The 15,482-nt window shown below is 37.3% G+C and overlaps 2 protein-coding genes across 2 annotated transcripts; one reads left to right on the forward strand and one right to left on the reverse strand.

Moving 5' to 3' along the window:
• Positions 1-1,327: 1,327 nt before the first annotated feature.
• LOC147859288 (putative germin-like protein 2-1) lies at positions 1,328-2,123 on the reverse strand. The gene has a single exon (XM_087325472.1). It carries the CDS (start codon positions 2,100-2,102, stop codon positions 1,416-1,418), a length of 687 nt encoding a protein of 228 aa, XP_087181598.1. The 5' UTR covers positions 2,103-2,123; the 3' UTR covers positions 1,328-1,415.
• A 5,023-nt stretch (positions 2,124-7,146) lies between these two features.
• LOC147859289 (CDP-diacylglycerol--glycerol-3-phosphate 3-phosphatidyltransferase 2-like) lies at positions 7,147-13,282 on the forward strand. Its single transcript, XM_087326301.1, has 7 exons — positions 7,147-7,435; positions 10,060-10,157; positions 10,230-10,280; positions 11,508-11,621; positions 12,133-12,189; positions 12,274-12,362; positions 12,856-13,282. Exons 1-7 carry the CDS (start codon positions 7,147-7,149, stop codon positions 12,977-12,979), a joined length of 822 nt encoding a protein of 273 aa, XP_087182427.1. The 3' UTR covers positions 12,980-13,282.
• Positions 13,283-15,482: the final 2,200 nt, after the last annotated feature.

Genomic DNA, 15,482 nt, shown 5'->3' on the forward strand with positions numbered 1-15,482 from the left:
ATCAAGAGACTTGTAGATATTCAAGTTGGGAAAGAAGATGAAGAGTCCTTAATCTCTTTCTAAGCATCCAAACTGCAAAGTAGCGTATGGGTCAGTTTTACCTACCTTTGCTATATGAGAAGGCTCCTTTTTGCAGTAGGTTTACCTGCTCTTCTGCCTTGAGGAATGAATCAGCCATTAATCACCACCACACAGATGCTTCTTCATGGCTTGTGGTTGGAACAAGTTTTGAAGACACAGTCTTTTACTTTGAGAATCATTTGGCACCGGAATTTGAATCTCATTTCATAGTAACCAAATTTGTAGGTTTTGCATTTAATTTGTAAACTGTTGGGCCACCAGAGAGACTCCCATCGATGCATTGCCAAATCCTACTTTGAGAATCATCCTACAGTCCTGGTCCTAATAGGAAATGACATCTTGCTTTGAATCATTTTTCACTAAATTTGAAGTACATTTGAAATGCATTCCCTCACCCCTTGGTTTGAATTTTTTTGCATCAATGAGATAATTCTGCTCCATTTCATTAAATTGACCGCTCACGCATCAATTCATCATACTTGGGAATCATTATTAAAGAAATACCACTCCATTTCATTCACTCCTCTTTGTTGAGTCCATTCATCCATCTTACTTGTCTCGGATTTTGTAGCTTTCATTATTACATGGGCATGCGTAAAATGCTTTGTGCATCTTAATAACGTCACATGGCAGTGGCTACTTTACGGGCAATGACATCCATTCAACTACTATTTGCAAAGGCTTTGGTAACATAGGTTTCCACTATTTGCAATGCTATTACTATTGACATAGGTTTGATATTTGGTAATCTGATTGACAGTCCCAACCTTACATCTACAATTCTATTCACAAAAAGTAATGCAACAAACTAAAGCATTCATAGCATGGTTTGCATAGTTTATAATGCTCTTAAAGCAACTCGTCCTGATACCCGAGTTTGGACTAAAATCATTTCACTAGACTTCCAAAAGCATTACAATCCATAAGCTTAAAAAGGAACAAATTTTGATTACACCAGAAAGAGCTGGATGCAATTAAAAAAGATCTGAAACGGATCAACGAGGTAACATGAACACTTCATTCATAAAACAGAAATGAAAAACAAATCGATCAATGATAAACATAAGACTCATAAAACATTTGATTGGTAATCCTAAACATAAATTATTAATGAACCAGAAATATAACACGGTTGATCAATAATTAAAAAATTAGAAACACTTTAACCCAATAAGCCTATGTCCAGAGTGCCTGTGATTTTCATGATTTTCATAACCACGACAAGTTAAGATCAGTAAAAGGATACTTATTAAAACGAAACTTTCATTTCATTACAAAACAAGCAAGCCAAAGTTTGACATGATATTGGTGGGATATGATTAGGAACATGCAGTTCAAGAACTAGAGATGATTTCCTTGAGATGTTGAATTTCTGTTGCATTGACGCCAAATGAGCGAGCCAGGATGGCATCATCGATGGCGGGGTTTGAGGCAAAGAGAGCTTTCGGGATGCGAGAAGTTCCCGGGTTCTGGCTACTAAAGGACACAATGGCGACAGCACAAGTCTCCCCTATGTTCATCTGAAAATGAATCAAGCCTTGTGGGAAGATGAACAAATCTCCAGCATAAAGAGTGGCCGAGAATAGCTTCTCATCGGAGCTAACGAACCCGACAAAGAGGGTTCCTTCGGAGACATAGATGAGTTCGGAGGCGCGGGGGTGGACGTGTGGCGTGTTCACCCCACCAGGTGCGAAATCGGATCGGGCGGCCGAGAGGCCCAATGTGTTGAGGCCGGGAAAGTTAGCGGCATATGCGCGAGTGGTCACGTAGCCAAGGCTAGAGGCCGATGCATTGCCGGGTTGTCTTAGAAGGGTTGAGGAGAAGTCAGATCCGGTTACGTCTGCGGGGCTCTTGCATACGAAGCCATTCACTCGTATGGTCGAGTTCGTGTCGGCCACGCAAAAGTCTTGTAGTGGAGCCGGATCGCTGGCAGACACAGCCAAGGCCAGAGTGATGGCAATAGCCAATGTGCACCACAACATTGAGTAAGAGGAAGAGGAGGAGCTTCTACCCATCTCCATTGCTGTGTTTGGTTTTAACTTGGGCCTGCTTCCCTAACCTTATGAGAGTAAAACAGAGTGTATGCCCCCTCCTATCTCTCTCTATACTTATATATTTGTGTGTGAGGCATTTGCATTAAATAGTTTTCAACAACCTGCTTGGCACAAAGTCAAACTGTTAGTAGATTGAGGATGAAGGACTTAATAAGCCTAAAGTAGATGAGATGGGGATGAGACCCAACCCCCCCAAGCTCAAGTCTTGTCACTATAAATGCCGATGTTTCTTCCTTTGTTTCCGCATCACCACCCAAAAATGCCGGCCCTCCTCATATCAATTCCGAATATTTGACATTCCTTTTGTATGATCAACTGTTTTCTTAACCCTACATGTCACCACTTGCGGATTTCCACCCATTGTTCGAAGCCTTCCCACTTACTTCTAGCCTTATATGTCAACTCATCTTGAGATTCAGTTCAAGCGAAAAGAATATATGAACTATATTTGGGGGTTTGTGAAATGATGTGATTTTAATGTGTTAATCGGAATAGGACATTGTCAAAGAAGTGTGTTTCGGGGTATCAAAGGTTGGTTGGGTGCACGAGCGTGGCTCCCCTTTCCATCATGGAAAGGAGGCTAATTGTCAATTATTTAAAAACATGTCTTGTGTGACAAGTTTAAAAAACAAATTAATACGAGCTTGGAAGTTAAAAAGGTTGTTTAAAAATTATATGGGACGCTTGTGGAAACTTGGAGCATAAGAAACCAACATGCTAAAACCCTTTGCGCTTGTACTTTACACTGGCGTAAACATAGACATTCGTGAAACTTATATGCAAATAACTATTTATATTGTCATACTCAATTTCACCATTGTAGATCTCCACTATAGGTATATTTTTTGTGGTTGAAAATGTCCTTTTTTCAACTTTACACTTGATGAAAGTATCTTTCAATGTTTCAAAAAAGGAAACAACAAAATAGGACAAAGGGTTTGTTAAGAGAACATGTGACAAAAGTGAATGAGTAAAAGGTTTCCAAAACGCAACGATTTTTCGCTTCCTCGTGAAAAGTATACAAGTTTAGTACTCGAATGTCATATATGACATCTGAGACCAAAAGTGGAACATTTTTACATGGTATCTGCGGAATTAGGTAAATTGTCTTATTGTTCAATAATTTTAATAATAAACTTGCAATCAATAATGCACATTGTGACTATGAGAGGAATGTGAATATGGATAGAACCAAATTGACAATGGATGGAAAGCAAACTCAAATGCGGCTGAATGAAGTGCAAGGTGTGATACTTTGACTTCCAATATTCTTTAGGGCAAAAAATGCTTAGTTGGCTAGCCTCCTTGCTTGTGGCCCATGGCATATTCAAGAGAATGTGACCTAGTCATACAAAAGCAATGGTGCAGATGACAAACAAAACAAATGGACTCACTAACATTGTAGCATAAATCTATTTGCCAACATTGTCAACTCATAAGTGAGATGCTTGTGTTGGAAATTTTGTAGAAGGGGCACCTCTACATGATGATCAAGGGGTCATTGTGATGAAAGTTGTTTATCTTTCCATGCGATGGTTGAAGTTGGTTGTTGTGAACCCCCTATACTAGATAAAAACAATTGAATTATGGTTTGAAATGAACCTCGGCGTGATGGTTGATAGTGAGCTCTATGGGATAGTTTATAATGACATGCACACATTGGTTTTGGTTTATTATAACCTTGTCTAAAGGACAATATCATGTTTTCCAAACCAATCAAGCGTCCACATTTTTTTAAACAAATTGATTCTAACAAAGCATATGATGAAATGAAGTGGGACTTGGTTATAGGCAACATCACATTCTTGCACATATAGGGTTTAGAGTCTATCTAATTAGTTGGTTGGCTAGGGCAAGTTATCTTCCACATAAAAAATCTAAGTGAATTGTTAAGAATTAGGTAAGTAATTAACCAAGGATTAATTAGTACCTAATTATGTGATTAGTTGATAAGCGGAATATTATGTGATATGTGTGTGTATGTGTGTGAGAGGAAGAGAGAGAGAGAGAGAGAGAGAGAGAGAGAGAGAGTGCCCAGATGGATGTAGCTCAGTTGGTATGGTTGCCCAATGGAGATCAGGTGGTCATGGGTTCAACCCCTACATTCCACAGTGGCATCTAGTGAATTATGAGATGTATAAGAAGTATATAATAGAGAGGTGAGGAAGTTGGGTTTCGAACTCACAACACAGACAATGCTTGTACTGCTAACAACTTACCAGTAGGGTAAGGTAATTACGATAAAAAAGAGAGAGAGAGAGAGAGAGAGAGAGAGAGAGAGATACACTTATGAACAATTCAAGATGGGGGATGAGTAGCTATATGTTAAATTAGCATCAACGTCATCAAATACAAAAATACCCTCAATGAGGTATATATACATCTCATGTCAAAGGTGCACATGTGTGAGTAGAATATAGGTACTAATGTGTAAGTCCTATATTAAATGTACTAAGGAGTGGAGGATCTAGAATATCCCACTTAAGTACAAGGTCCTATTTAAGTCGTTATAGTCAACACTTCTAACTAGATTCTATCTAGGTAACTACGAAGTTACATGGTTGACTAACTAACTAAACTAAGTTGAGCTTGATCTCTCAACACACCCCCTCAAGCTCAACTGTGAGGCGTCCGACATTTGCTTTTGCTTTTGTTGGCTTCGTGTGCTTCCGTATGGCCTTCGACTTTCTTCGTCGTGGCAATCGTGGCAATCTCGGTTCCTCCCCCTCAAGCCGGTGACGAAGGCTTGTAGTGGGTGGGTGAAGGTCGACTACTTCCACCCATCGTGGGTTACGAGCCGCTTCGGTGGAGCTCTTGGGCTCTTGTTCTGCCGCTACCTTCATCTCAAAGGCGTAATGATGGCCCATATACTCGTTGTAGCCGAGTCGAGTGACGATGTTCTTCTTTGTAGAAGAGCGTCGAAGTTTTTCGCTCGCCGATGTGAGCGCCTTCTTTACTCCGGGTGTCCGTATGATAGGTACACTGAACTCACTGTCTAGTGAGGGAGCCAATCCATCCGAATCATTGTCGTTAGGGTGGTCGACTTCGTATTCGGGCATCTTACCTTTGCCTTTCTCCAAGTTCGTGCTTGGGTCACATGGGGGCTCTTGTGGCCCACTAGGCTTTGCCGTAATCGAACTTTCTTCGAAGATATGCTCGAAGCAATCTCCATGTTCTACCTCTTGTTCGGCGGATTCCGAGTCAAACATAGTATTCGATGAGTCCACATCCTGGTGATATCATGTTAAGAATTAGGTAAGTAATTAAGCAAGGATTAGTTAGTACCTAATTATGTGATTAGTTGATAAGCGGAATATTATGTGATATGTGTGTGTATGTGTGTGAGAGGAAGAGAGAGAAAGAGAGAGATACACTTATGAACAATACAAGATGGGGGATGAGTAACTATATATTAAATTAGCATCAACATCATCAAATACAAAGATACCCATAATGAGGTATATATATATCTCATGTGCAAAGGTGCACATGTGTGAGTAGAATATAGGTACTAATGTGTAAGTCCTATATTAAATGTACTTAAGAGTGGAGGATCTAGAATATCTCACTTAAGTACAAGGTCCTATTTAAGTCGTTATAGTCAACACTTCTAACTAGATTCTATCTAAGTAACTACGAAGTTACATGGTTGAGTAACTAACTAAACTAAGTTGAGCTTGATCTCTCAACATGAACCCTTATAGTTGTGACTAGATTGGACTCAATTAGTCACATGTAATTGCTCTTCCTCTAGTATTATAAGTTTTAGAATGTTTCTCCATCCATGTTAATTGCCAACAAACAAGAAATTGCCCCCAAGGGATCAAGAGTTGTCAAGCATATGGAGAAAGTTTAGAATTATCATTTGTAAGTGCATCTAGGATAAAGTGTTTCTTTACTATAAGAGCTTGATTTGGTTTCCTTCTTTATTTGAAGCAAATGTTGAACAAGGCAGGAGGAGACAAACATCCAAACTCATTTGTATAGGTTTCCAAACTTGGGGAGACATTTGGAATTGCAATACCACAATCAAGAAACGGTCAAGTGAGGTTTGAGCCAATTGTGCTTGAAGAAATGAAGATGAATAACTAATTAGAACTACAATTCAACAACAAGAGGAATATAATCTATCCTTCATCCATGTTAGAGGTCCTTTATCTCTTAAAGCATGTAGCTTGGTACAAGATTGCATGTGGTGTATCAAGAGGAGGCTCAACAAAATCCTATCCCTACCTTCTCACATTAAGGGTTATGCTAACGTTAACAAGATATGCACTACTCTAGTTGCTCCATTCACTAGTGTAATTATAGTTTTAAGCAAATCCGGACTTCAATATGCACAAAAAAGCAATAGTGCTTGCATACGTAATCGTGCTAAATGGTCTTATCGACTGGCCAAAAGGCTGGCAAAGTTGGAAATTCTGGCATATGTTCTAGATGTGGGGCATGGGATGAGGTTCTTTTCCAACGGTCTTATAGACTTGCATTAAAGGCTGTAACAATTTTATGAGGGGCATATGCATTTCGACGTGTACACATATGCACGTCTTTCAGGTGGAAGAGAATGATTCTAGCAGATACCAATGGTATGTCTCCCCACATACTTACATTGAATGATATGTATGGGCATTATCTCTCAATAGAGACACTATGGTGGTTATAAACTAAACGAAGATATAAGCTATGGATATGGCGATGTTAGGTATTGTGTAGATACCTAAGACTCCTACAGGCGGGAAGTATCGCTCAACCAATTGTAGATACCTAAGACTCGTGCGGGAAGTATCTCTCTAAACAGAAACTAAAACAATGAAAAGATCCAATGTGTATATACACACACACACACGGAAGTGAAGCATGTAGCTCTCAGCCGACACCACGATCGGATTGTGTATCTCTCGATCAATTTTGTAATATAAGCAAAGATTAAAAACAAAGAGAAATGCAATCAAAAGAATTTGGGACCTCATCATCATTATTGATAATTTGATGAATTTAAGTGAAAGTATATATGTATATATTTTTGAACCTAAAGAAGAAGAAAGAAGAAAGAAGAAAGAAGAAAGAAGAAAGCAGCAGCAACAGGAGGGATCCCCTGCTGCTGCTGCTCGTGTCTTCTTCTTCTTCTTCTTCTTCTTCTTCTTCGTTGCTAAGAGGAAGAAATCGGGCAGAAGACCCTCAGAAAGAAGGCCACATGGCCCTGCTCAACCAAGCTTTGCTAAGTCATGAATCCAAAGTCCTCACCCTTCCCACTCTTCTCACCCTCACACGTGTCGCAGCAATACCAATCTTGCTCTGTGGTAAGATCTCCCTTCTTCCCTTCCTCCCTCCCATTTTTTTTTGTTGTCTTTCTTACTTCCCTTCTCTTCATATTTGTTTATATTGATTTGTTTTCCCTCCCGTTACTTCAAGGTAAGGTTCAAAATTCATGTTTTGTTTTCATGGTAGAACTGTATGATGCATTCATGCATTTCTTTGTGACCATGATTGCCACACGGATATAATCTCTCCTCATATGCATGCCCTTGATGAACCAAAATAATGTATTCGATATATGATTAGATGTTCAATGTTCGATTTTGGTCTAATAATTAGGTCAATTAATGCTCTATGGCCATTTTGCAATCAAGAAAACTATAATAGGAACTCTCGACATAGATGTTCAATGTTCGATTTTGGTCTAATAATTAGGTTAATTAATGCTCTATGGCCATTTTGCAATCAAGAAACCTATAGTAGGAACTCTCTACATAACCATAACCCGTGTACAATCCCTAGGGTTTTTGGACTTATATAATGGTACATCAACATTTTGTTTTCACATTTAATATGTTTAATAAAGGCAGGCTGCCTCATCACCAGTGGTCACTTGCAATCTTGTCGTGGACATTCTTGATATGCAGTTCCCTAGTGTTTGCAGCTATATAGTGTACGATCCCTGGGGTTTTTGGACTTATATAAAGATCCGACAACATTTTGGGTTCACATTTAATATGTCCAATTGATGTGAGAAACTGTCAATCAGCAGTGGTCACTTGCAGTCTGGGCGTGGACATTCTTGACACGCAGTTCCCTAGTGTTTGCAGTTATATAAAGGGCTATCTAGTTACAAGTTTTATATGAGGTAATAAGTCAACTAACAGTGAGAGGTAAGCCAATTAGTATTTAGATGGCAGTTTGGACACAAACATCATCCAATCAGTGTTCCTAGGGTGCAGAGATATAAAACGATTAGCAACCTTGGGTACATATTTGAGTTAAGTAAAGACTAGTGGTAGAAAAATCAGCAGTCAGACGCTATAGCCATAGAGGGTTGAGAACTATACATAAAGGGCTAGATACTCTGAATTGTACATTTAAATATGAGATTAGGGGTAAAATAAAGGCTAAAGATAAGTCACATACTAGGCAGTGGCCTTAGGCATTCCTAAATTTGGGTAGCTATAGTATTGGCACATGCATTGCCCATGCCCAACTTCTAGAGTTTAGAGTTATGTGAAGTCCAACTACCGTGAACTAGACATTTAATATGTAATTAGGAGTCAAGTAAAGGTGAAAAGTCCATTTTGGACTACTTTATAGCCAATTGTTGTCCTGCACTTTGGATAGTTATAGTCTGGGCAGACATTGTCAGTGCAGGAGTTACGTAAATGGCCCTTCTGAAGCAAAACATTATATATGCTACTTGATCACTTATATAATCAACACCCCTTTCTTTCTCTTTCAGTGGTTGATCAGGGGCATTTGGAGAAATAAAGAAAGACTCAAGGTTTTCCCAAAAACGGAGGTATTTATGGATTGTTTGCTAATGTCAATGGGTATATATCTCTCAAGGCAGAAGACATGAGGTGGGGGGGGGATACTGCTATCTGGTTGTACATGTAGAATCTGTTCAATGAAAACTATAAAGTGTCTTTCCCTGCTACCCATTCTAGTAGATGTTCTATGTACAGAACAAGGTAGTTGTTGTGGATCATGGCCTCATATGCGTTCATGAAGTCGATGCATATGCATATTTTGCTAGTTTTCTTGGGTACCACCACTATGGGGATGCCCAAGCTGTTAGCTTTATGGAGCATACAATGCCAGCTTTGACCTTTCTCTCACTCGTCTTTAACTTGCTGTGCATATTGAGGATTCATTGTCCAGAACATTTGTCTGACTGGCCTCGCATCCTGTTGCATAGGGATTGCACACACATCACCACTTCGGGTGACACTTGATAGCTTCATGTGAAACGTTCATGAATTCTGTGAGGAGCTGATTGGGGAAAGTTCCTCTTTTAGAGTTAGATAAACTGCGATGACCACTGGCTTAGGGTTTTCTTCATCCCCGAAATTGATCTCTTTCAATCAGGCTGGACTGTCAATGATATCCTATGCCTTCCCTTGATAGTATGGAGAATAACTAGGTAGTTTTAACAAAGGATTGTTATCTTTCCAGAAGTTTTGGTAGAATCAAGTTGGTGCTACAAAACTTTTACTGCTCAGAAAGTCTCTATGAAGTCTGACTGGTTTCTACATTTCGTCAAATGTGATATGATATACTCAATGATCATACATTCCATCAAATCACCAGAATGTAGCATAAACCATATGTTAAAAAGCTGGTGTGAGAAAACGCTAATTAAAATTGAGAATTTTCCAAGAGTTCTTGAGATCAATATTCGTGAATCATAAAGTTATATCTCCATCAGTAATTAAATCCTGGAAAACAGTAATCTTCTTTATTGCAGATAAATACTTTTCAGAAATCCAGACATGCTGAGTTATTATTCCATGTAGATAAAAAATATTTGATGACCAGAGTTTCCTTCCCATCTTCATTTAGTAAAATATTAATCTGGTTTTCAGTGGATGAGCATTCAGGACGTTGCAAGTGCATATATATGTATTTCTAAAACGGCCTTGCATTCCATTGTCAGTGTTTTACTCAAATGAATGGTGGGCGACAACTGCTGTAGCTTGTATTTTCGTTTTGGCAGCAATCACTGATTGGCTTGATGGGTTTTTGGCGAGGAAGGTACTAACATTTTGTCTTTCTAGAATACTGTCGATCATGTTTATGATACCCAAATTTCTGTGTGGGATGTAGATGGGTTCAAACTCTACTTTTGGAGCATTTCTAGATCCAGTTGCTGACAAGGTAAAATCTAAATTTTATCTAGCATATGCATGGTATTCTTTGACCATCTTTCTATAAGCATTTATGTAGCGTAAAGTACAGCCTAAGTAGGTTTGCATTTTATAACAGCAGGTGTGTTATGATATTAATTTCTATTTAGAATGTGGAGATTAGGCTTTAGGGATTTAGAGGTCTGTTAATGAAACAAACATTGTTAATTTTCTTAGTTTTTCCAATCAATGAATAACTTTGCAAAAACACTGGACAAGAATTCATTTTAGGGAAAAGTACTAGGATACCCCTGGAAGTTTGTCTATTTACCAGAATGCCCCTGGAAGTTCCAAATTTACCAAACTATCCCTATGTCCAAAAAATTACACTTTATAAAGTAATTATACACTCAAATCTACAAGCCCTATTTACCAAAGATGAAAGAAATGAACCCGAACTAGCCCTATTTACCAAAGATTTGAGTGTATAATTACTTTATAAAGTGTAAATTTTTGAACATAGGGGTAGTTTGGTAAATTTGGAACTTCCAGGGGCATTCTGGTAAATAGACGAACCTCCAGGGGTATCATGGTACTTTTCCCTTCATTTTATCATAACATTCTATTATTATCTTTTCTTGGTGCAATTGAAGATGTTATCAATTTCTATTTGGAACGTTGGGATTAGGCTTTACGGATTTAGAGGACTGTTACTGAAACAACAAAATTAAAATTTCTGTCTTCCACATCTCTTTACCTAAATGATGCAGTTCAATAACAACCAACAGTAATCAGTGAAGTGTTATTGGCTGCATGGCTAGAATACATGGAGGTTTATCTCATCATTTGCAGATCTTATAATTGAGATTACCTATCCACATTTTCATGTCTGTATAATCTCTTAGCACGCTTTATCTCTTATCACCAAAAATCTTTGTTGATTGCTCATCAATCAAATCAAAGAAATGATTGCATACTCAGTACTGAAATCAATGCTAATGAAAAGGTAGCATAGTGGATGCTCCATAAGTTCTGACTGAATGAGTTTCATATGGATGCACTGGAAAAAACATCAAATGTCATAACATATGCATGTAAGAATTGTGTTTTATATTATTGTGATCCCTTGGAATTCATAAGCCATCCAGAATGTGGTCTAAGGCAAATTAAGAACTTGTTGAGGCTGGACTCTGTTATGTATTATTATTATTATTTAATCTCGATGAAGCTTTCAATCTAAAATTTTATCCCTTTGCAGTTGATGGTTGCAACAACATTAGTTCTCCTATGTACTAAGCCGCTTCATGTCCCGTGGGCTGTGTCAATCCCCTGGTTGATTCCATTGCCATCAACAGCAATTATTGGGAGAGAGGTGGGGATCTTATTAACCATCTCCATATTTATCCGCCGTCAAATGGCACTAGTTTTTTTTCATGATGAAAAATAAGAATGTCTATTATCTTTTTTCCATGTTTACTACCATGCAATGATTGCAATCATATAACAATTGTACCTTTCTCTCTCCTCATATACTGTGCAATGGTTTCTATCACCTTGACTTGGAATTTTCCTTTACTCTCCCACTTTCTCCTTCTCTCCCATGTAATGTCTTGCTATCCTTTACTGATTTCTCTTTGTAAGTTTGTACATATACTTTAGAAGCATACTTAGGCATACACTCACATCATCTATTTTATTCTTCTCATAGAACAGGGAACATTTTCAGTTGTAATCTCTTTTTCAGTTTCAAGATACTTCAGTATTTTAGAGATCTCTCTGTCTTTTTTCTATCTCCTCTCTAACTGTAACCCATGTGTGAAGTTTTGTTTAAGCTTGTTTTAAATCGAGACGACCTATGTTGATTTATGGATCTTTGCTTTTAGATCACTATGTCAGCTGTTCGTGAATGGGCCGCAAGTCAAGGCGGGGAGTTGCAAGCTGTAAGTAAGTCCAGCACTGATGTGATGTTTCTTTTGATTATTTTCAAAATAATACATTTTTTTGACCTTCCACCATCATTGTAGGCTGTTGCTGTGAATAATCTAGGTAAATGGAAAACTGCATCTCAATTGGTGGCCCTTACAGCCCTCCTTACTACCAGAAGTCTTAGCAGGTATGGAGAGTTTATGTTTTACTCTTGAATGATATATAATGATTACTTTTTGAGAGGTGAAGAGTAGAGTTTTCTTGATATCTGGTTCTTGAATGGATGAGAACTCCAGTGATTGTTAATTCACCCCCTTTTCTTGGAAAGATACATGAAATAATGAAGATGTGTTTCAATACTTCCATTTTGTTTCGTTGTTAAAGGATTAAGAAATGTAATATCTACTCTTATTTATTAATTGATATTTGATATAATAGATGTACATTTCTTATTACTAGAATAAAATTTTAATTCAAAGCAAAACTACATTTTTGCTTGAATAATGAGAATCAATATACATCACACAAGATATTAAGAATCACTAAAAGCTTTTCAGGTAAGTGTTAAATTAGAAAATAGAGATTTCACGAATTAATGATCACTGATGAGTGTTGAAAAAGACAATTTGAGACACCTGTATTACCTTCTTTGTCTAATTCATCATTTCTTCCCTTCCCAGTGAGGCTGGAATGGCTTATTTGCTTGTAGGAACTGGTGTTACATTACTTTACCTCTCAGCTGGATTGGCACTTTGGTCATTGGCCATGTATATGCGAGGAATTTGGGGATCATTGATCAAGTGAATGAGAGAAGATTAAAGCTCTCTTGAGAACTATGTTCATATTATCTTGATGTTAACCCAAAATTTCTCTTACTACAATGCATACTCACAAAAGGTATCAAGAGCGACTCTCCCTTATGACAACTATGTTATTGCTCATGCATTTTGTATTAATTCTGGAGTACATAGTTGGTCAAGTAACTATGAAGAAAATAGATAATGATCAATTTGTGTCCAGAAATGCCACCTCAGGCATAATATATATAGGTCGGGCCATGTCTTAATACATCATTTTATCTTTAATAAATATCCCACCTTACTTTGCTATGGAATTATTGAAGACATGGAAGATAATTATATGTATATATACATTCTGTGCTGTCGCAAATTCAATGTTTGCTTTGGAAACTGACAAGTTAAAGAATTTTTGGAAGAGCTGGTAGGAAGTAAGATAGGTGCACGCGTAATGTATCTTGCATGTGTTTTAAGAGTAAAACAAATGTCTCTTTTAACAAAATTAAAATATAAAGTGATTGTGTAGTATGTAAGATTTTTAATAGTCCCACTTCATCTTGATTGTTGCATCAAAGACTGAGAGATGAAAAAAAGTGTTTAGATTTTGTCATGGTGATTGTGTATTGTCTTGTCTCTTGTGGTCAAATTGTGTGATATCGTGAATCAGTAAGTAGTGTACATTTCTGTGTTCATGCAAAACTTGTGTTATTATCAAATGCTTTAGAAATATGCCCATGTTGAGTCCATTACCATTTCTTCCCAAGCATGATCTATATTAAAACTTTTGTAGAGACGAAGTGACATCTTAATCCAACAATCTTTGATAACCATGGACCACGGTCTTTCTAAACATGAAAACCAATGGATAAAGGAATATGTGTAAATAAATGTTCTCACTTGGAAAATGATGTGAGAAAATATTGATAATTGAACACAAAATAGATCATGAAATCATTGGCTTCAAGATAATGTGAACTGAAGAAATTACTTTGCCATTACTCATAGGAAAGCTTGTAGGGTTTCTTCATGCTCCCTTTTAGTGCGATTGCTTGTAGCATTTGAGATTTACTAGTAGATGTGATAATTTTATGCATTTGTGTCTTAATAGTAAACTTATACATATTACATTTGGCATAGTTGGTAATATATGAAGATATAGCATCACTTTAGATATTGACAATTTTCAATAGAATTTATATAATCTTGTCTCACATGGCATCCTCATCAATGGTCAAGAAGGTGCGAAAAACTAGTTTCAGTGTTCAAAGAGGTGGAAGCAATGGAAGGTCTTTGAGAGTGGAAAGCCGCATGATGGGATGTCAATATGTAGAATTTATGCTTCATTGTGGGATGCACAAAATAATGCACTTTTGTAAATGGTACACATCATGGTTGGAATGGAACATGTCATTGCCTTAGAAGGAATGTTAATTGAACTTGTCCCTGTAGCAAAACTATACGAGGCATTCCATGACAAGAGGCCAATCACAATCACATTTGCCATTTAGGACCTAGTGCCCAAAATGAATAGCCAATATAATTAAAGAGCCACTACTCAAAGGAGTTCAAATGAACTAGTATGGGCTTATACCTTGTAGACACATCATTAATAATATTGCAAATGTATACATTGGAATGGAATATGCAAACTATGATGACCAAGATATACTCATTATGCAAATTGATATAGAAAAAACATTTGACGCCATAGAATAGAACTTGGTAACATAGATGAGATTTGGGATTTTGACAAAAGATGACGAAGGCACCAAGAAATTTCAATACTACATATTCTTGACGGATACTTGACAAATTCATGGACGTTATTCAAGCTAGTAGGGCTTATCCACCAAGTGTACTAAAATGTACCCAGATATGCACAAATGCATGAAATCAAATTTTATTTGAGCTTGGACCATTATCCTTTGGGATGTAGTGTACAATGGCAGTATTGTATGATCTCCATTTGCTAGAAAGTTGATTCAAAATTGTAAGAAAGTCACACAACATATGAGCCACCACACATGTACATCCAATTTTCTTACTGTATAAGATTTTGGGGATTGTGAACTATGTGGATATCACGTAACTATGTTGTACATGAATTCTTCTTCTTCAATCAGTCTAATTGGCAATCATTGCATTATTGTCTCAACCCCATGATATTTCCCTCAGCAATGTACAAATATTCCTTGAGTGCTTCTAAGCACAACGTCGTACATTAGTAATTTTTGTTGGTTTTCACTTCACCGTGAGGTTCACATAAAAAATATAAAGCATGACTAAATAGACGAATTTGTTAATAATGACTAGTATTCTGATCTTACAATGATATCCTATTCATGATGATAAAACTAAAATATTCTAGGAGTAAATGTCTAAGAATGGACACAAGAAAGATCTCTCAACATAGCGTGAGAGCTAGAATATTTTCTTATTTAAGTGAAAGTCACAAAGAAGTTGAATGTATAATGGTAAATGAAATTGAGATATTGAAGATGTTTATGAAT

Source organism: Azolla caroliniana, unplaced genomic scaffold (genome assembly GCF_043228905.1).
Source record: "Azolla caroliniana isolate FFs.n. ecotype wild unplaced genomic scaffold, voAzoCaro1.0.p SCAF_10, whole genome shotgun sequence".
NCBI classification, from domain to species: Eukaryota; Viridiplantae; Streptophyta; class Polypodiopsida; order Salviniales; family Salviniaceae; genus Azolla; species Azolla caroliniana.

Coding starts and splice junctions, on each gene's coding strand:
- LOC147859288 (XM_087325472.1), bottom strand. CDS start 2,102: ATGGAGATGGGTAGAAGCTCCTCCTCTTCCTCTTACTCAATGTTGTGG.
- LOC147859289 (XM_087326301.1), top strand. CDS start 7,147: ATGTATATATTTTTGAACCTAAAGAAGAAGAAAGAAGAAAGAAGAAAG. Junction 10,281..11,507: donor TAGATCCAGTTGCTGACAAG/GTAAAATCTAAA, acceptor ATCCCTTTGCAG/TTGATGGTTGCAACAACATT. Junction 12,363..12,855: donor ACTACCAGAAGTCTTAGCAG/GTATGGAGAGTT, acceptor TTCCCTTCCCAG/TGAGGCTGGAATGGCTTATT.